Source organism: Pavona decussata, unplaced genomic scaffold, assembly GCF_977016875.1.
Source record: "Pavona decussata unplaced genomic scaffold, jaPavDecu1.1 SCAFFOLD_233, whole genome shotgun sequence".
Classification (NCBI taxonomy): Eukaryota; Metazoa; Cnidaria; class Anthozoa; order Scleractinia; family Agariciidae; genus Pavona; species Pavona decussata.
In genome coordinates, this window is record NW_028145638.1 from 3,755,643 (window position 1) to 3,776,662 (window position 21,020).

Here is a 21,020-nt window from a genome sequence, read left to right on the forward strand (position 1 = left end):
TCATGCACTGTGATTCTGAGAGGGGTTATTCGTTTTGACGGTCACACACTAAAGAACGAGACAGTCATACTTGGTATTGGCTATTTCTCTGTGTTATTGCCGGTTTTAACGGGTAAACACTCGCTTACGCGAACGCGATTAAACTTCGCAGGTCTATTAAGACAGTAAAGGACTCAATATTCGTGAAAGAACGTTCATGTAGTGGTCACACTAAACAACAAGGCATAGTCATACTTGTATCACTCACACATAGGGTCCGTCAATCACAAATATCGGTCCGTGCGAAACGAATGGACCGTTGACATTTGCGACTCAATTGCGCTGATGTGATAATGAGATGCACGCTCCGTATCGAACCGTATTCAAGGTTTGACGCTCCATACGAAGCGTACGGACCGTTGACATTTGCGAATCAATTGCGCTGATGTGATAATGAAATGCACGCTCCGTATTCGAACCGTATTCAAGGTTTGACGCTCCGTACGAAAGGTACGGACTGTTGACATTAGCGACTCACATTGCGCTGATGTGATAATGAAATGCACGCTCCGTATTCGAATCGTATTCAAGGTTGACGCTCCGTACGAAACGTACAGACCGTTGACATATGCGACTCAATTGCGCTGATGTGATAATGAAATGCACGCTCCGTATTCGAATCGTATTCAAGGTTGACGCTCCGTACGAAACGTACAGACCGTTGACACATGCGACTCAATTGCGCTGATGTGATAATGACATGCACGCTCCGTATTCGAACCGAATTCAAGGTTTGACGCTCCGTACGAAGCGTACTGACCGTTGACATATGCGACTCACATTGCGCTGATGTGATAATGACATGCACGCTCCGTATTCGAACCGAATTCAAGGTTTGACGCTCCGTACGAAAGGTACGGACTGTTGACATTTGCGACTCACATTGCGCTGATGTGATAATAACATGCACGCTCCGTATTCAAGGTTTGACGCTCCTTATGAAACGTACGGACCGTTGGCATATGCGACTCAATTGCGCTGATGTTATAATTAAATGCACGCTCCGACGCTCCGTACAAAGCGTACGGACCGTTGACATTTGCGACTCAATTGCGCTGATGTGATAATGAAATACACGCTCGTAACGTATTCGAACCGTATTCAAGGTTTAACGCTCCGTACGAAACGTACGGACTGTTGACATTAGCGACTCACATTGCGCTGATGTGATAATGAGATGCACGCTCCGTGTTCGAACCGTTTTCAAGGTTTACGCTCCGTGCGAAATGTACGGACCGTAAATTGTTATTACGGTCCGTATCTGTGCGACAGTATTGGATATGGTCTGAGGAAATCCTTGTTCCTTTCATTACCGAAAGCTGAGGAGATGGGACTAAGAAAGAAAGGAAACAAAACATTGAAAAATATCGACGAACCTTTTAGCGCTCGTGAAAGTGCCACCTTTATTTATATGATCACACTGTGTGCTTTCATTCACATAGATGTATTTTTCAGTCAGCAAAACAGGCATACTCGGAAAAAGAAAATTCGAGTTCTCTCAACCAGAGTCGAATCTTTGACCTTCTGATTACTAGTGCGAATGCTTTACGCCTACAATCCGGGTCAAAATTCTTTGAAACACCCCGCTCCCCCACTCAATGAGGACTCTATGTTGTTTCACCGTAACCGTTGTTTGTTTTGTAGAGGAAGTAACTCTGAAAACGGGAAGGGGGTCGGGTGAGATCTCTTCAAACCGTTTCAAGGTTTTTGGCCGGGATTGTAGCTCCCACGGCGAGTCTCCTGTAGCTCAATGGTAGGTTCAACTCCAGTTGGGAGAACTCGGATTTTCTTTTTCCTAGTACAGTCAACTCTCTCGTAAGCGACCACCCTTGGGGCACGACAAAGTGGTCGCTTACGGGAGGTGGTCGCTTACGGGAAAGATCAACAAAATAAGCCTAATACTGGATTGATAAATTAATTACATAAAAATATTACCTTAGCAGCTACAATTAGCCAAATAGAAACTAATTTATTTGATTTTTTCACATCTATTCATTCTTCTGACGAAGCTTTGTGTAACAGATCACTGTACCAATTCCCGTTTACCTGCAGATCTAATTATGGCCGTCTTCTCTGTCTGTAAAGTGTTATTATCTGTCAGCAGTCCAGGGTAGCGTGATTATAAATTGAACTTTTGTTACTTCTGAGTGATGATTTACTAACGATCAGACGTGTTTATTGGGTGGTCGCTTACAGGAAACAGAAAACAAAAGAAGATGTCAAATTTCTGGCCTAAAAAGTGGTCGCGGTCCCTTAAGAAATTTGAGTGGTGGTCGCTTACGAGAGAGCTCTTGAAACTGTATTTAACTGAGAATCATAACGGTTATTTACGAGGTGGTCGCTTACGACAAGTGGTCGCCATGAGAGAGTTGACTGTATACCTGTGTCGCTGAGTGAAAAAAGACATCTATCACACCTAAAGTATCTCAGTTGTAAAAGGAAGGCACTGAACAACCAAAAAAATATGCAAACAGTCGTAGCAAAACATTAAGGCTTTTTTTTTCTCTGTGCGATGTGCAGGAATTTTTTACGCAACAAGATAATCCGGCCTCTCGGTTAATCCCTTCGGTAGTCGTATCAACGTCGAGTGTAAAACATTCGCAGACTGGAATCGCTGCTTTAAGAGTACAAACCTCGTTGGTTTGGTCCGTCCTCTCACATTATTGGTTGAGAGAGCAAAAACAAAACAACAACAACAAAACAATGCTCCAGGACATAAAAACAGCGGAGCTGCAGGTTATCAGGATCCAGTGAAAAAGAAGCTTAGCACAGGTGCAGGATTACTGCTCAGAAAACACGATCGGGAAGGCCCTAACGGGGCACGAAGTCATTGAATAAGATAATCTGCATTAAAAGGAACGGGTTTAAATTTTGTTGCATTAAAATTTATTTAAAAACAAAAAGTCGGCCGTGTAACAGGAATGGCGCTTTTCTCGGTTGACCCCTTCTTCGTGTATCCTATAAAGGAGTTGAGAAAAGAAGTGTTGGGTCAGGAGGAAGCCAAAACGATTAATTGTTCGTTCCATTAAACATACCCGTTTTAACTTCCTCCTGACCCAACTATAGCCGCCGTTACACGTTGAAACTTTTAGATGAAACTTGTGTGCAATGGCGCTGCGAAACAAGTTTCAGCAGGCGTTGTACCGTGTAACATGGTTTCCTGAAACTTTTTCGAACTTCCGTTGCGAGACAAGTTTCACGAAAAGTAGAACCGCTTCCTACTTCTTCAACGGCTCAAAACGGTCGCAGTGGTGAAAAAAACAAGAGTTTCACCGTGTAACACCACTTCGTGAAACTTGTTTCGCGGCGCCGTTGCACACAAGTTTCAGCTAAAAGTTTCAACGTGTAACGGTGGCTCATCTGTCCCTGGGTCTCCGAGCATGCGCAGTCCACTGCCCTGTTGAGCCTTCGGGGATAGAACGGTGCCTTTTCAATAATTGCTATTATAGTAAATACAAAGCTTGACCTTTTTCACTAGCGACTTGAGCATAAGCATGAGTGTGAGCAGATCGCATATAAAGACGTGAAAATGGGCCCAACATAAGCACCAGATTAGGCGCAAGCATAATGTGTGCAACTTTTCACTTCTACAAAAAATCTTGTGCTTCCTCTTCTCCTTATGCCAATGCTTGTGTCGCCGATGAAAACTGTCAAGTTAAAAGTCAAATTTTGTGTCCAGAAAGAAGATTCCTTTGCAATAAGAAGGATTTGAGTGACTCAATTTACGAACATTTTTATTGAAAACTTTGTTCTTTAGACAAATCTGTTTCTTAAAACATGTAAACCAAATTGCGGAGTGAAGTGTTTGGATTCTAAAACTACAAAACAATTTATTTTTACAGTATCTTTTTAAGATTCTAACTACAGTTATTATTAAATAATTTACAAGAGTGGAGATCTTAAATAAATAACCTAATAGTTTTCTTTTACTCACAAATAGTGACCTTCATCCTGTTCACACACAATCCAAAGTTATGTTGAGACTTGGGAGAAGTGAGATAAAAATATGTAGTAGGTGTAAACGTGTAATGTGATGTAACAACTCCAATCGAATTCCGTACAGCCGTCCACTCTCCTCAAAACCAAAAAATTGGAGCTAGACTCCTTGTTTTATTTATTTATTTATTTATTTATTTATATATTAATTTATTTGTTTATTTATTTAACCATTCATTTATTTATTGTTATTTTTTCGCGGAGAGCGGGCGCGGCCTTGTACAATCTACTGTCTAGAAGGCAAAGGACGAGAGTCCGTCACGAGTTTATTTCGATTTGTACGAGAACGCCTATACTTTGAAACTCATGTTTTTTGTTTAGCATGGTTTCGTCTCTGAAAAATATACAATTTTCGTAAACAGCCGGATATCACGTGACCTCGCGTCAAGCCAATAAACGAATCTTATCTTCTACTACTCTTCTGCACTGTTGACTCCCGTCACGCAAGGCAATCACGCAATCGCCAGAGTCACACAAAGGCTCAGTCTGCACATGTGAGAAGCGAAAACACCCACGCACGGTAGTGGCGGTGTTCTTCGCGCCAAAGCCAAGTTTGAGAATGAACGAGCGAATGGGGAGGAGTTGTCTTTGCCCTCGTAGCTCATTCAAGCGACTCCGCCGCTAAGACGACCTTCTCGCAGGAATTATACAGTCAGCTATACAGTTTCAAGGACTACTGATAGTTCCATATGTGTAGCAGTACACATCAGCCTTGGAAGTAATAAGCTTGCAATACAGGTTCGTTTTTACACGTCGCCATAGCCTTGTACGTGTGCAAGAGAAGTCGCGGAAATCGGGAACTGAAGTAACGCATGTAACCGTCAGGCACTTGGCCGAGTGAAGCTTTCACGTGATCAGGCAGCTCGCGATAGTGATGTTTCTGTCAAAAGAACAAGAAAAAGAGAATAAGGAGGCGGCCGACTGGGCGATAACAAAGTGAATAAACATAGATCTTTCTGCGAGGTCCATTGGAGCACTTTGCATTTTTTTTTTTTTTTTGGCTTTGATTTGGACGTGTACTTTTTCCTTACGTTTCTTTCAATTGGAAAGGAAGCAAGTCAACGACCAAATTCACCCTGGAGACATGGAGAGGAACGCCTGTAGAAATGGAACGAACGAAGACGAGGTTCAAACGCTGACGTGAAACGAGTTAAATGCAAAAGACTGGGAAGTATAGAGGGAAAGAGAGAGAATTCAAGGCGCTATTTCCTAGCGGGAACAAAAAATACACATACAAATAAGTTTGTTTCGTTTTACGTCATTCGTGCTCCACCTTTGGTACTACGACAGTCTACGAGTATCGGTAAGGCTACGCCCTCAAATGACTGCAATATTTCATCTTCTGCCACCGGCTTGTGTACCAATCTCATACAAAAACCAGCCTGATGATTTTCATAAGTCTCAAGTGTTACCTTGTTTCTCATCGCACGTAAAAGATCTCTGACATGACAACCTTTGTAAGTCCTGAATTTTCGAAGGTCTGCAAAATAGGATAACAGAATAAAGAAATTCAATAATAGCAATAAGCAGCCAACACAATTAAAATCTAACAGAAAATTAAACTTATTGTTTGGCGTTGTACCGCCTTGCTACAGCTGTACACAACATGTACCGGTACCATGTCATCCGTTGACCAAATCACTAGCCCTGTCCCAAGTGAAAACCAGTTGTTCTAAGCTATACTGCAACCGTGGTCGTTGAATTCGCCAGAAGAGGATGGCATTGTCATTTTCAACCAATCATTTGGAGGGTGACATAGGGAAAAGCAATAATGGAAATGACTGAATCTTGGTAAGAAATCAGAGGCCTCATTTCCACGGGTTACTACCATCGAGCAACATTCTGTCTCCAAGCATTTCAATTACAACATGGTTGAACAGTGACAACTTGGGACTCCATTAAGAACGCCCAAAGACTCGTACAACTGATGACGTAACCAACAAGCGCACTGCGTTACCTCGCTCTAGTTTCCAGGCTCCTTGGCACTCACCTTCCTGTAATTCGATACCAAGATGTACTTTCCAGTCTCCTCGCACCACAGGAATGGAGTCTTTCTGTAACAACATTAGGAGTTCTGAATCCTCGGATTCTTTTTCAATGCGGTCGCTTACGTCCTGCAAATGCATCATGATTTGGAGGTGATTTAGAGGCCAACAAATATAAAAAAAGTAAAATAGGACTCACTGAAAAGGAATTTAAGCAGGACAGTTGTAAAGAATTAGGGCTCATGATATTCTTTTTTACGTTGCGAATCACTCTGCTCTTACCTGAAAGAATGCTAGCTGTTTTTCCCTATTCCAAAAGAATGGATGCTTGAGGATACTTTTCGCTGATGGCCTATTATGAGAAAGTAAGTCACTTTTTACTCAAACGCAGAACGAGGTCATATCAACTTGCACCCTACAGCTAACTGGAAAACTATTGTTTTCGTCAAATCCTCGTATAAATAAGCGAAGGGAATCCGATCGGTTCCGAATCTTTCCATCCAATCATTAACTACAGTGACGTTCTGAAAGATGCTACGTCAGTTTCCGTCCGTACGATTACTCAGGTTGCTAAATAGCACATCGCTGTTCGCGTCCAGCAATGAAAAACTTGTCTGCTCAAAAACAGCCAGCAAACTAACCTTGCTTTAGGATCAGGATTTAACATCATTTTTATAAGATCTCTTGTTTCTGTCACTACTGCGGAAGAAAAGACGAAAAATTATTGAAAAATGGAAGAAAGACATGAAAACTGCAAAATTGATACCGTTACTTGTACACTTCCAATCTAACGACCATCCCTTCCCCCTCCCCCAATGGTATACGTTTCGTCTTGCAAACTTAGAGATACTAATAACATCACTGCCTGCAAATTTAAGACTTCAAAGGTACTTACATTCTGAATTGATAATATTTTCTAATTCGTATTCTCCCGCTAATATGTTGGCTTGTCGTCTGTACTGATCTCCAAATGGGTGGCAACCGCCGCTTAGCACATAATAATACACACAAGCAAGCGAAAAGATATCCCCAGAACGATTCTAAAGTACAAAAAGGAAAGCAACAAAAATTAAACGAACAACTCTCCACAAGGAAGTTTGGTGAAAGACACCCTAACCCCGAGTGCGAAGTGTAATTTAACTTAAACCACACAATTAATGTCGAAGATTGTTCACGTAAATGAGACAAAAATCTTCGGTCGAACTGGACTAAGAATAGCCCTTCATTTCTTTCAAGGGGAGTTGAGCAGGCTATTTTCCACCAAGAATTTGCAAACTTGAATTTATCTCATGAACACGTCTTTGCAATCGACAAAAAAGCGTTTCTTACCATTTTATTGTCTGGTTTAAACATTTCTGGTGCTATCCACCCATCTGTACCGATAGCACCTGTTTGACACGTGACTGAGTTCTTGCCGTGCGCAAGCTTCTTACAAAGTCCAAAGTCCGATATCATGGCTTTAAGTTCCCCGCTTGCACTTCGCTTGGAAATCAAAACATTGTGCGGCTTGATGTCGCGATGAACTGAAACAAAAATACGCAACGTTAAGACGATAAACAGTGCTCAGAAAGAACTCGGGGTGGGAAATTATTACCTCCAAACAATCTTACCTTAGTTTGGCAAGATGTGAGATTTAACTACAGTATGTTAACAAAACTCCTGCTTTATCACCAAGCCACTTAGCACCACCCTTCATATGATTGGCTACTTCGTTACCAGGATCCTCTCTCTTCCTTCCTCGAGAAAGGACCCTGGTTGCGGCTGGTCTAATTAAACACAAGGAGTGCATCCCATTTGTATGGAAAAACTGGTGAGAACATTCCGCCAAATGGAACAGTACAATTCTCGAGCGCTTTCCATTTGTATGGAAAAAAACAGCTGTTGCGTTGAGGAATCAAATGGGCCCGTTCTTTTCATTGGCAATTTTGGGAAATAAACCGCGTTTCTCACCAAGGAGCATGGTACGTAAGTGTGATGAGGCAAATGGCTCAGTGATATTCCGGTCATTTCGATAAAAATGAGAAAAGAGGAATACGTCTGGAGTTATTCCTTTTTTTCCAAAAATTTTCCAGTGGGAAGGACTGTTTCATTTGTTGTCCTACCAGAACGACCGGTTTTTCCATTCAAAAGTAAAGCGTTCGAGGCTTTTATATTTTAGTAAAAAGAACACCATCTTACCAATGTTAAGAGAGTGCAGATGAGTCAGCCCGGAAGTGGCTTGTTCCAGTACTGTCACTGGTGTGAGGCCATGACGATTAAACGTTGGGTCCTCTGTGTACTGAGGAAAAAAAACAATGATTCCAAATGGTTCTTCCTTTGCTAAGTCTACAGTGGTTCCGAAAACAGACATGCATGTGAATTGCAACGTCAAAAGTACGGAATACAATAACAACGAAGGATAGAAAGAAACAGAAAAAAAAGAATAAATTATGTATATACTGTAGCAAAGGTCAATAACAGAGCTCACACCCCAAATATCTATCTGTGTTTTGAAATGTGTCGCAAAAGAGTGTCGCAACCTGTCTGCAAATTACGCATTTTTTTGTGAGACAAGTTGCATGACAACGACGACGGAAACCAAAACGTCAGTTGAAAATATTACTTCATTTTACTTCTGCTACTTCGCGATTATTTCAACTCACCGAACTTGTGCAAAAATGTCGAACTACCCAGGAACCAAACTTGGTAGGCGTGACATTCCAGTTAAGAAAGAGAATGAAAAATTCACCGTCGTGTGCTCTCGTTCAAAAAACCTTGAATTTGGTCATTTCACATTGTTGTTTTGCAGAGGACGGCAAAGAAATGTCCCAAAAATTAAAACGCACGTACAAGGCGATTGTTTTTCCTAAAAAAAACCTATTGCTTTGCGGCGTTGTCGTTGCCTTCGCCGTCGTCATTGCTTTACTTCCTTAACGTGTAACATGCGCACATATATCTTGAAACAATTTTTTGCGAAACGAGTTGCGCAAAACCGTTAGGTGTAGGAGGGTGTTTAGGCCTCTCAGCAAAGCATATCATCCCAACACTTGATGAAGGAATTTTGGCAAGCGCTGAAGGTTAGCTTGTATTAAGCAATAACCACATACCTCTTGAAGAGTCGCTTCACATAATTCCAAAGCAATGTAACGAAACTGTTGATCTTCTTCCTAAAAAGAAAAAAGAGAAAATCAATCGTTGTCAGGAAGTAAAAAGGCTGTCCGTCTTGAGGGCATGTTGTTTTTGCACACGCTTTAGTGGATTATTCTGAGAAAAACAACAATTACGCAATTCAATCACGATGAAAAAACTGTTGTTCCCCGGCCAATGACAATTACCGGAAAATATCAAATCGCCAACATTTTTAAAGTACTTTTAAAATTCTTCCAACATTTCCTAGACAAGCGATGTGGACGAAATTTGCTCGTTGCACACCAGCAAGTTCTCTTTGACGAGTTTTAGAAAATTTTGACTTGTTCGTGCGCATGCATAAACGGTGAACAAGTTTTCAGTGAAATCGTTCAAAACTGGAACGCTTGGATTTTGAACGAGAAAACTTGTCAAGCTTGACAAATCTTTTCGTGCATAAGAAACTAAAAACCTTGCCAAAAGCAGAATTGTGAGAGGAAAACTTATTTTTGTACAACTTCACGACGAAACTCGCACAAATTTGTATTTACCTTCATAAATACATCACTGATACATACCGTGCAGAAATAGCGAATGACATTCGGGTGTTCATCCGATTCTCGTAACAGATCAACCTAAAAATATCAAACAGTCATTTATAACTGTAAACTAGAAATAAAGACTAGAAAAGGCAAGAAAACGGATTTCAAAAGAACACCATCAAACCTCTCTATCAGCAAAACTGAAACATTCTGGTAGAATTCGCTTCACTGCAGCATCACGACCATCAAATTTACCTCTGAGGAACAACATTAAGAAATTGTTACAAGTATTAAAACCTCCATTAGAAACAAAAACAAAACTCAAATGGGAGTGAATATGCACAGTAAACGTGTTCACTGCTGTCTTTAAATACAAACACGTTGAGTCCTTGGGAAGTGAAATTTCTTTTGTCTTGTTTGGTCTCGCGGACACCTTGCTAATATTTGGGATCAGTGAACAGTGAAAACGTTCACCTAATTTGAAAATGCTTGCCTCTCCCACTTTTTCTGCAAGGTATCCGAGTTCATTATATTTGTATTTTACTGGTATTTGTTTCTTGAAGACGTGAAATAACTCACTTGTAGACAACAGTCCCTTCACATCCACGGCCAAGAACATCCTTGAGAGAGAAAGATATCTTTCCAACTGACACAAAATTATCTGTCGAATAACAAAGAGTTCCGCGGCATTGTTATAAACCACGGTCAAACATGACAGAAAAAAAAAAACAAGACACACAGCACCGACTAGTCTCTAAGAAGAAGAAGAAGAAGAAGAAGAAGAAGAAGAAGAAGACGAAGAAGAAAAAAAGAAGAAACGAAAAGTTCTTCGTTAACCTGCATTTGATTTATTACTCGACTCTACACTTACTCAAGTCAGGAGGCTGTTCATTTTGGCCATCAGATTTTTGCGATGATCCTGGAATAGACGATCCTCTTGACGATACTGTATACTGTCTTGTTGATCTCTACAATACGGGAAAAGAGAAAATGAAAGAATGTGAGCACAGGAAGTGCTCGTGCTATCTATGTGATCTGTGGTTGAGGGAACAACAAAGAGAGTTATTTTGCCGCCTTTAAAGAAACAGATTGAGGTTATAACAATAAAGGGCTGCAAATAAAGTTTGGCCAAAGATAGTGGGGCAACAAGAGAAATAAATACAGTCGGACTTAAAGAAAAGTCAATCAATTTAGATTTTTAAGAATTTCTCAGGCCAAAATGAAAGTTTTTCTCCACGTCTGCAGGCCAAAGTCTTGTAGTTTTAGTTTCTGACAGCCAGCAAACAGTTTATTTTTGGGTCAAACGAATGATGGATCAAAGTAATGTATGTTGTAGTGCTAAAGTGAACCCATGAAGTTCCCACTGAGCATAAGCCCTAGTACGGAAATGGGAGACCGTCAAGGCAAAGAAAAAAATCTTTGACCTCATTGGCAAATAAACCCATGAGTTTGGAGTCTTCAGCTTACCTCAATATAAAACACTACTAGCAATACCACAGGAATCCCAATGGTGGCAATAATAGTGTACAATAGTCTCTGGTGTATCTTCATCATCTCAAACATCTCCTGTTGCTGTCTCCGCTCCTCCTCCTTTGTGCTCGCCTTTTCTATTCTCTTTGGCACAGTTTTTACGTTGTGCATATGATGATGGTGCATGTACAATGGCATAAGCTTGTCGGGGATGTGTGTGATATGCAACTGCGGACTGGCAACTAGCGGCACTGGATGGTGACCTAGCAGCAGTGCAGCCTTGGGTTCCAGCACTTTTGGCTGCTGCACAGGACGGCGCACTGGAGGGGAGCTGTTTACTGATGCCACTGTGGAGGACACTGCGTCCGTGGAATGGCTAGAGGAAGAAACCTTAGGGACTACTGGTCTTGGTCCTTCAATCAACAAAACCTTGGCCTAGATTCAAAGAAGAGAAAAGAATTTAAAACAGTCATGTCCTCTGTAGATTTCAGATTTAAAACTGGTGGTAAAAGTTGTCAGTCATCCCTGTGAAGGGGTGGGGGTGGGGGGGGCTGGGGATATCTAAAAATGCCCACTAAAGAAGTAACTGAAAACCTCCATAACTTTACTTTGAAAAAAAATTGAGGACCAAACAGAACCACATGAAAGTACTTCTCAGCAGCTCTCAACTGACTTGTCACACCTTGAGATCCATCCACAGACTCAAAAGTTAGAACCACTTTCTACAGCATAACTAACAGCACCACACCAAAGTACTGCTCAGGACCTTTCAATTGAATGGTCAATCACTGCTAGACAAACCAACAGACGATGCCCGAAAAACTCAGAAAAAATGGGATTAATATAATTATCGTAAGTATAATCCTTACCTCAACAAGTGGTGAACCTTCTTCGACTAGTGATGGCAATGCATACAATCCACCAGCGTGTTCTCCTATGTACAGTGTCGGCCTTGAATGAAACAGATAATGCAAATAAAATACTGTGATGAAGTAAATATAATTATGAACTATACATGTATGTAAGAGAAGCATACAAGCTTAACGATGTTCTTTTTTTCATGGTAACCAAATTTTGAAATCATGTTTATGAATGATATTTTGAGGTTTTTGTGTTTGTTGTGGTACGTGTAAATTTTACATTTTTATATCATTTTGATGGTTTCTTATTAGTCCTATTACCCTTGGCTCACTGAGATTCTGAAGAGAGAAAAGATGGAAGATAAGAGCTGTTCAAAAAACATTATCCAGTTCCCATACCATGTGAAGCCATCATCTTACAATGTATTTTGTGGATTTCAAAGCGAACAGTTTTGGATGTGATTTTAATATTTCCTTCAAGTGTCATTATCATAGATTTTGATGGCCCCACCCACCCCCCCCCCCCCTTCCCCTCCAGGATTGGTCATCAATATTCTCAATGCCAACGTATTATAGAGTCTCATAAGGGGGCAATAAGTTGAGCTCAATTAAGTCCTTACCGTAGCACAATCTCTCCTCGATCACCAAGAAATGTGTTTTCATGTGAAGAGCTTGATGTATTGGCACCAATGAGATGCTTCAGTGTCTCTTTCGCGATGTGATTAACCTTGACTTTCAACAAGGCTTCATTGTCCATTTTGTAAATTCCAACCACTGGTGAGCCATAGTTCTTGGTCCATAAAATTTCTCCTGATTAGTGAAAAAAATTATAAATAATACTACTCTCTATAATTATTATAGAGAGTACATTAATTTAAAATATTTTTAAAAGAGCATCATAAGAATGATTTGATTTAGAATCCTCATTCCAATAAGCACCTTACTTAATTAAAACATGTTTTTGTTGATATTTATCCCTATTCCAACTAGTACACAAACTGCACAAGCGCCTCTATTTCAAACATAGGAATTTCTACCCTGGCATGCAGAATTTAAAAGTTCAGTATACAGACAAAATTGACCAAGAAGCTCTACTCCTTTTGAACAAAATTTTTGGGCTAATTTGAAGTCATATTATCTGTGACAGCACTTGAAAGGGTTCTGTATTTCTGCGCTTGAAAACATTAGCTTAGGCAGGCCAAGTGTTTCTGTCAGCAATTGAAGGGTTTGTTGCAGATTTTTTGGGGCAATTTTACCATGCAAAATAATTAAATGGTTTTCCAGCCACATGATATCAACTACGAAACAGTGGACTCTCTCAAAGATGAACTAACTGTAAGGCAGTGATCTAAAACATAAGGTAGACACCATCAGGCTGGCTGGTGAACACCTCTTGAAGGCAGACAGATTGAGCTCGACCCAGGGGTGTCTCCCTTTAGAGAGATTTACCAGTTGGGGATACCCTCCAGAGCGAATTGGAATTCAGAAATGTTGGAGAGGGGAAAATGGGAGAATCTGGAGAAAACTACTTGGAGCAAGGACAAGAATCAACAACAAACTCAACCCACATTTGACACCAAGTTTGGAAACCATATCTAGGCCACATTAGCTTAGGAGAAAAGTGCTCTCACCATACCCTTGACCATACTAATCTATAATACAATAATTTTACCTGTCGATGCATCCATGGTTACCATAAATCCATCAGAACTTGAACACATGTGATGTAGATCTGAGGAAAGATGCCTTGTATTAGTAAAAATCCTGTTACAAGGTGCTCAAAATAATATAAACAAATAAATAAATAAATTGAAATAGGCATGAAAGAACTGATCATTAACACATACTGTAATCCACATCTGGGGCTAGGTGAGATGAATAGTCATGAAAGGTAGCATTCCATCTGCAATAGATGAAAGAAATGATTTTAATTAAAATCAAAACAAAATAAATGCAATCATCAGAACCAAAAGGAATCCCCCATGAATTAATGATAATAATAACTTTATTTATCCTGGAAAACCAAACAGCTGATCAAAGGGTTGGCTGGTATTAAGTTTAGTACTGCTTGTATAATTGCAATATGATAAAAAGAAGTTTTTTAGTTTTGCTACAGACAAGAAATTTTCCCATTAGAAACAAACCTTTTCTCTCTAGTTTTGCTATCATACATGGTAATTGTATATTCTGTAACAAAAGAAGAAGAAAGAATTACTAATAATACTTGATTTAACCTTAGTTGGTAATACTTCGATTAACTGTTGTCCAAAGCATTTTACTGGCAAAGTCAATGATATAGGTTTGATAGGTTTGACTCTTGGATCTTCTTTTTCCAAAAAATGCATGAATAAAAAAACTATACATGTATTGTCATGTAGATGTAAATGCATAAATCACTGTTTGTGATTATATTTTGTGTGATACTTAATAGTTGGGAGAATTTGTTTCAAAATCAACTCATTTCTCTTTGCTGATCATTTCCTTCATTCTCATGACTTGCATGTTTGCAAGGGTAGTGTTACTGTAAGGAGAAGTTACATGCTGATCTCAAAAGGGGCTTACTTAAGGGCCACAAGGTAAAAGGTACCTGTTCTTCCAAGGAACACTGGAGCCTTCTTGTTGGACATCATTGGACAGACAGTCTCAGTTCCATCCAGCTTTAAAGTCTGTTGTTTAATCCCAGTGTCCAAATCAATGGCATACCAAACATCTGTTTTACGGCCTGAAATATAGAACAAATGAGATCAGGTTAAACCCACTCTCTTTAGCCAACAGCATACAAATTATAGGGAAGTTGAGGTCTTGGTGCATGTTTACAAGATAGTTTTCTAACCTGTGTACAGGATTCCATCTGAACTTCGACAAGGTGATGCACGTACAAGCTCTGGTATGGTGAATGGTAGCTTCTAAAATGTACAAGAAATAAAGAAGCTTTAACCAGGGCTAAAGACTACTTTTTTAGCTCACAAACCCAGTGATTAATAACTGGTCTGGTTTCATCAACCAAAACAAAATTCTATGGAGTCTACTAACAGTCTTGTTGCATTCGACGTAGGAGAACGCAATTCCTAATCTGTTCTTGGATAGCCTGTGCTGTTTTTTGCGTGTCCTGTGGCACTGAGCCAGGACGATTTGACATTCCAGAAATTCCTGTAAGACACCAAAATGTCCTCCCCACTAGGATTTTGCAGGGGCATCGCTCGTTTTTCGGCCCAGTCTTGGCCCGGGAAACTATAATTATATGGACTTCTCACTGCTTTATTTTCGTTTGTGCAAAGAGTCACGTTGTTCTCTCGAGAGTTTCAAAGAGTCACGTTTCTCTTTTCGTGTATGACAAGCTGTTTCTGTGAAGTTCAGTTCCCCGCATTAGATATTTGGATTTCGCGTTCAACTAGCTGTTGCTACGAGGTTATGTTTTTCAAACTATCCACCCTCGATAAAGAAGAGCCATGTTGTCATGCTAAATAAGACAAGACAAGCACTGATAACGATTGCACATAAGCAGACTTCCTGTCATACAACTAAAGTTCAAAGGATTCATCAATTCTTTCAGACCTTTCAGTATGCCGGCAAGATTCACTGAACATCGACACAAGCCGGGGATAAGTTACAAAGCACAACAGTAACAGTTTTGTCTCAGTATGAGTTTACACTCTTTACGAGGCTTCAATAATAGACGTTAGTATAAAATCGAAATACAAAAATATCTGTAATATACACGCATCAGAAACTGTATGCAGATTAGCTCGCTTCAGTTCGACACTTTCACAGCTTTATAGTCACATAATTATGTTTCACGACATTTTGGTAAAATACCTTTAGAGTAGGAGACCAAAATAGTATGCTGGCCTGTAAGTTTCATTTTTCTCAAAGAATGAAAGCGCTTTACTGAAAATGATTTGCATTATTTTAAAGTTGGACAGTGTCACGCAACAGGCAGACTGAAAATGCTTCCTATTTAATATTTTTCAGTTCAACTCCTTGGTGGTTACACATTATGTACAGATATAAAAGGACGAAAGGGCTACGTAAAAAAGTGTCACGCAGAAGGCCGTACAATCGTGCAACTTGGGGCTGCTATGGGACAAAGGAAGTAATTCCTACTATTTTGTTACATTTCTCTCAATTTGTTCAACAATTCCACAGAAACTGGACGAAACGTTTTTCCTATCACACAGTTATTAATTTAAAAAGAAAACTTCAAATATTCTGCTATAAGATGCTAGTTTTGGGTAATATACATAAAAAGCCACATAACAAAATTAACAACAACAAATATTCAAATTGAAACGAACATGAAAGGGTGCACGATTTTGCCAAATTTGTTCAATTTAAGGGGTCGAACGCACTCTATAATCTATGATTACTGCTAGTTGTAGTTTCTGTTCTCTTGATTGCTTTTGTTGTCCATCCAGTAGACTGATAGCATCAGCCATAGGTGCCTATATCAGCTGACATCTGGTCCTATTTCCCAGAAAAATAATGTACAATGGACACATCTGTTGCCTGTTCCTCCAGACCATCATCATCATCATCATCATCGTCATCAGTAATCCAGTACTTTACAATTAGCCAAAACCAAATATTTGCCAGTTTGTGGCTAGCTGACTTCTGTTAGTCTGTTAAACACTGAGCAAATTCATCCTGTTCTTCCATCATTCACTATTCTAATTTCTTTTAATCAGTTCACAAGGGCTCAACGATAATGTTGTGGTTTTTAAATTGATTTCTGGTGTAAAATTTTTCAAGCCAGTTTTTCGAGTTATATTTTCCATTTTATTACCCATGGTTATCAGTCCAGGACAAAGAAAAAAATAAATTATTTATTTTTTAAATAAATTGGTTTAAAAAATTTTAAACTAAAATTAAATTTAAAAAATCTGAGATGAAGGAACTGGGTTGAAAATTTTCAAACAACGTCAAATTAATCAACAACATAAAAACACGTGATACCTTTAAACCATCATGAGCACTGCCAAAAGCATAAAGGCTTCCATCTTTGGGATCAGGAATAAAGATTGCACTAAAAATATTGAGCACAAATAAAGAAATGTCTATTAGAAATAACATATATTGTAACAAAATTCAAAACAAGAAGGCTGACAACTCCAACAACCTGAACATCACCCAAACTTTTAAAATAGTCATTTAGGAACTTAGGCTTGGTAGCCTTGCTGTTAATCATAGTGTTTCCTCAGATATTTGCAGTAAAGGTTTCTAATAATGGACTTTTCACATTTGGTACATGTATCTGAATTTCTAAATCAATGATCTTGATTGCTGCTATACCAAATTATACAACACAGGTTTTTTTATTTTTTTTTATTTTTATAGAGATACTGATACTCTTGCCTTGTTACTAATAATAAATAAAATTGTTACTCAACAAATCGACAGCAGTTTTCTATGATCTATGCTCTTATAGACCATAAAATGACGTCAAAAAATGTTCAAAACTCAAGTGGAACCACGAGCCGCAGGCGAGTGGTTTCACTGCCAAGTTTTGGACATTTTATGGCGTCATTTTATGGTCTATAAGAGTATAGACCATAGAAAACTGCCGTCGATTTGTTTTTTACAATAACATAGAAAAAGTACAAATGAAATTGGCTATTTTTTTCGTTGAGAAAGCGCGCGCGTTACATCTGACGTCATTTTTATTGTCTGTACTCTTATAGACAATAGCAACGAGCCAATCAGCGCGCGGGAATTTGGACAGTTATTGTAAAAAGCTATATGTAGATATTTTAGATGTCATATGTAGGCTATGTGTTGCTCCCTACCACATTTCACAATGAATGGAATTCAAAAGTTTTAAACTGCAATAATAATATTATTACCCTATAAAGATATTTTAACAGGGAGCCCAGTCATCACAGAGAGAGGTTTTCAGTAGTGCCAAGAATAAAAGTGAATGGAAGAGACAACGTATGTTTCTATAATTATTTTATGACAGTATGTTACTAAAAATAAAATAAAAAAATAAAAAGGTTTTTACCCTGGGCGAAGGAACACTGGCGTCTGTATGACAGCATCTGTAAAACAAACAGAAAACAACAAAATAATGATTTCCTGAACTGAAGCAAATGATTCTTTATATGAAGCCATTTGCAAAATGAAAACAAAACATCCAACCTTTCTGAATGAAAAGAAAAATTATGCCCTTAATGTTCATAAAGTCAATTAGTTTTTAGTGCAACAATGAATTTCAGATTAAAACACAGATAAAATTTTGTTTCTGCTAGATACAATATTTAGTTTTCAAAATCCAAGTAGCCCTAGTTAAAACACTATTAGTAGACTGACAAAAAAAATTCTTTTAAAAGTCCAAACAGTGTCAAGAAAAAAATCAATTTCTTAAGTGACTACAGGTTAACTAAACTGCGCATATTCCCTCAATATTTCATTCTGTCACCGTGTGATACCTTGCCCCCTCCACTGATGTCTTTGCTCTCATTATGCACTTCATGTGAATCAAAGGAGGCCTGACGAGCCCAAACAAAGACAGCAACTAAGTGTAGCCATTGTGAAAGGTATAGCCTTCAACACTTCATTGAAAGGGTTACAAGTTGACACTGGCTTTAAAAACTATATCAGGACATTTTTGTTGCTGACGCAACCTTCTTCAGCTAAGAATGTAAATGACATGGGAACAGCATGAGTCAGTTACATTCTCAGCTGAAAGAAGATTGCATCAGCAAACAAAACGTTCTGATATAGTTTTTATTAAAATCAAGCATTAACTTTCAACCCTTTCAAATTTTAACCATGCCTGGCTACAAACCAAACATTTTTAAATACATGCCTCTCTCTCTTGGATTGAGAAAACAACTTAGTATATTGAGTCTTCTTAACATAGGAAGAAATACAGTGTAGGCTTGAACAAATTCAGGGAAATATCCTTCCTGGTTTAGTTTTACTTTTACAGGAAAGGTAATTTATTCTTTAACAATTTATTTAAGTTAGCACAGCATCCATCACCTAAGTTTTTGTGCAAATAACCAACTGAAGATTAAAAACAAAGGATTATTTATAACCAAGGATGGAAATCTTTTGTTCATTATGCCAACCCCAAAATTATAATAATGTTTCACTTCCCATCAGCCTCTCCCTTGTGAATGAGGGTTCATTGGTTAATGATCAGCACATAACTTCTCACAAAATCACTACTTAACCAACCATACAAGTCATGAGAATAAAGCAAATGATCATGAAAGAGAAAATGTCCTGATGTTAAACAAATTCTCCCAACGAGTAGCATAAGAAATGTATCAAGAGCAGTGAGGAGACTATATATGTTGACATGGGGCTTAAAGGGTTAAGAATAGGAAAGGTAGAGAAATGAAACATTGAAAATTAATATTCAATAATATTGCAAACAAGCCTTGACTTTTTCCCCTTAACTGCAATAATGTAAAAGTGCTTCTATTACTCTAAAACATGTTTGAAGATGTCAAGCCAAGAGCTGATTTAGATATCAGTCATTGTAAGATGTGTACTGGGCATATTAGACCCCCCCCCCCCCCCACCCCCTCCAAAAAAAAAAACATGTTATAGTTCGGATAGCCTTAGCTAACTAGCCTAAACCTAATTTTTTTAATTTGATATTTAATTCTGTTGAATGAGCAGAGGTGTAAGTCTCGTTGGTGTAAACTTATATATTGTTTATAAAAATATAATTAAAAATTCATTCACGTGTAAATAAGATCGTAATTATGTCTACACAGCTGTTTGAAAGTTTAACAGTCACCATTAACTTGGGTCCACACACTCAGATAATCATATATGAACCACCTTTCGATATCTCTGTTCCAAGACTGATCAATGAACAAATGACTTTATGTAAATGTCGTTTTTTTTTCTAATTTTAAAATCGTTTACAAAAGAAAATTGATAATAAATTCATATTGCATCACTCTACTTGCAAACATGTCGCCCACAAGTAAAATGGTCTGACCTCTTTTTTTCTACTACCTTGAAATGGATCGAATAACTTTGTCTAGGTTCGATTTTTGTTCTTGAAGTTGTTGTTGATTTCAATTTTTATACAGTATCTCAGTTCCTTTCAACTGTAAGACTGATTAAATTTACACTAGACTTAAAACGTAAGTTGTTATCAAGTCTGAGCTATAAACAAAGGGTGATCAGTTGGATCGGCCGGAGGGTTCGTTTTCAGGCGACAAAGAGAATTATCGGCAAGAATGCTATCCACGAGGAAATGAAATAAGATATCAACATCGAGTGATCTGTTTCTTTTAATCAAACACGTAAAATCTGGTGATGTAACCATAAGTTGCGTTGCTCCGTATTTGTAGCTATCTGATATTAAGCTTAACTTTATAAAATTACTCCCAAAATGTCCTAAGTTAATACCATGTTCGTAGACAGGCGTAAGTTAAAAACGATCACAGTGTTCAGAAATGGTTTTAATCTACAGCGATCTGTTGTCAAAACGTCAAGTGCTTTTTCAACTGTACCCAGGTTTCCAAACTTCCGCAAAGGAACGTTCAGCCCACTACACAAGAGGCTACTAATTCTCACCTTCTTTTAGAGACCACCTAATTTCTCCTGTCTGCTTTTTCACGGCATGCATCGTGCCATCCAACGTAGAAACAAACAGAAAAGATTCTGGAACACTCAACGTACGAGACTGCAATACATTTAAAAGGAACAAAAAGCGTGATTGCAAGAAGAAACAAACCAAATTCAATTCACCTGAATTCAAGTTGAGAACAAATGAAATCAACAAGACGTGCGCATCGATCTTCAAGTTTACCTCTTCAGGAAGTCCCACTGATGGCAACACCAGAAACACGATGAAACTACAGAAGATTTTTAAGATTGTATATCCACTCATTGTATCTGTGTTGTGTTATTAAACTAGTACAATAACACAGCCAGTGGAAGGTCGATTCATTCACGTAAATACCCGTGTTCTTCTTGGTTCGATGCTAGTGACGTCCTCGCATCTGATTGGTTTACCATTCACGGCCAAACCGAGGAGGGAAGTCTGGGAACGAATA

General features: G+C 38.7%; 1 protein-coding gene across 1 annotated transcript; it reads right to left on the reverse strand.

The window, feature by feature from the left end:
• Window positions 1-3,756: 3,756 nt before the first annotated feature.
• On the reverse strand, window positions 3,757-20,971 carry LOC146458457 (serine/threonine-protein kinase/endoribonuclease IRE1-like). The gene is made up of 25 exons (XM_085090887.1): window positions 20,774-20,971; window positions 20,539-20,647; window positions 17,996-18,032; window positions 16,951-17,020; window positions 14,831-14,903; window positions 14,585-14,719; window positions 14,142-14,184; window positions 13,845-13,900; window positions 13,670-13,729; window positions 12,618-12,807; window positions 12,007-12,088; window positions 11,135-11,572; window positions 10,539-10,635; window positions 10,247-10,328; window positions 9,852-9,924; window positions 9,704-9,760; window positions 9,107-9,166; window positions 8,199-8,298; window positions 7,350-7,543; window positions 6,916-7,060; window positions 6,662-6,719; window positions 6,303-6,372; window positions 6,026-6,149; window positions 5,448-5,515; window positions 3,757-4,915 (listed from the first exon to the last, which is right to left on the reverse strand). Exons 1-25 carry the CDS (start codon window positions 20,852-20,854, stop codon window positions 4,742-4,744), a joined length of 2,676 nt encoding a protein of 891 aa, XP_084947013.1. The 5' UTR covers window positions 20,855-20,971; the 3' UTR covers window positions 3,757-4,741.
• Window positions 20,972-21,020: the final 49 nt, after the last annotated feature.

What these genes read in the sequence shown, in the direction of transcription:
- LOC146458457 (XM_085090887.1), bottom strand. Translation starts at nt 20,854, where the DNA reads ATGAGTGGATATACAATCTTAAAAATCTTCTGTAGTTTCATCGTGTTT. An exon ending in TCTGCACTCTCTTAACATTG is followed by an intron (nt 7,544 to 8,198) that starts GTAAGATGGTGT and finishes TTTTTGTTTCAG; the next exon opens with TTCATCGCGACATCAAGCCG. An exon ending in TTAAACCAGACAATAAAATG is followed by an intron (nt 7,061 to 7,349) that starts GTAAGAAACGCT and finishes TTTGTACTTTAG; the next exon opens with AATCGTTCTGGGGATATCTT.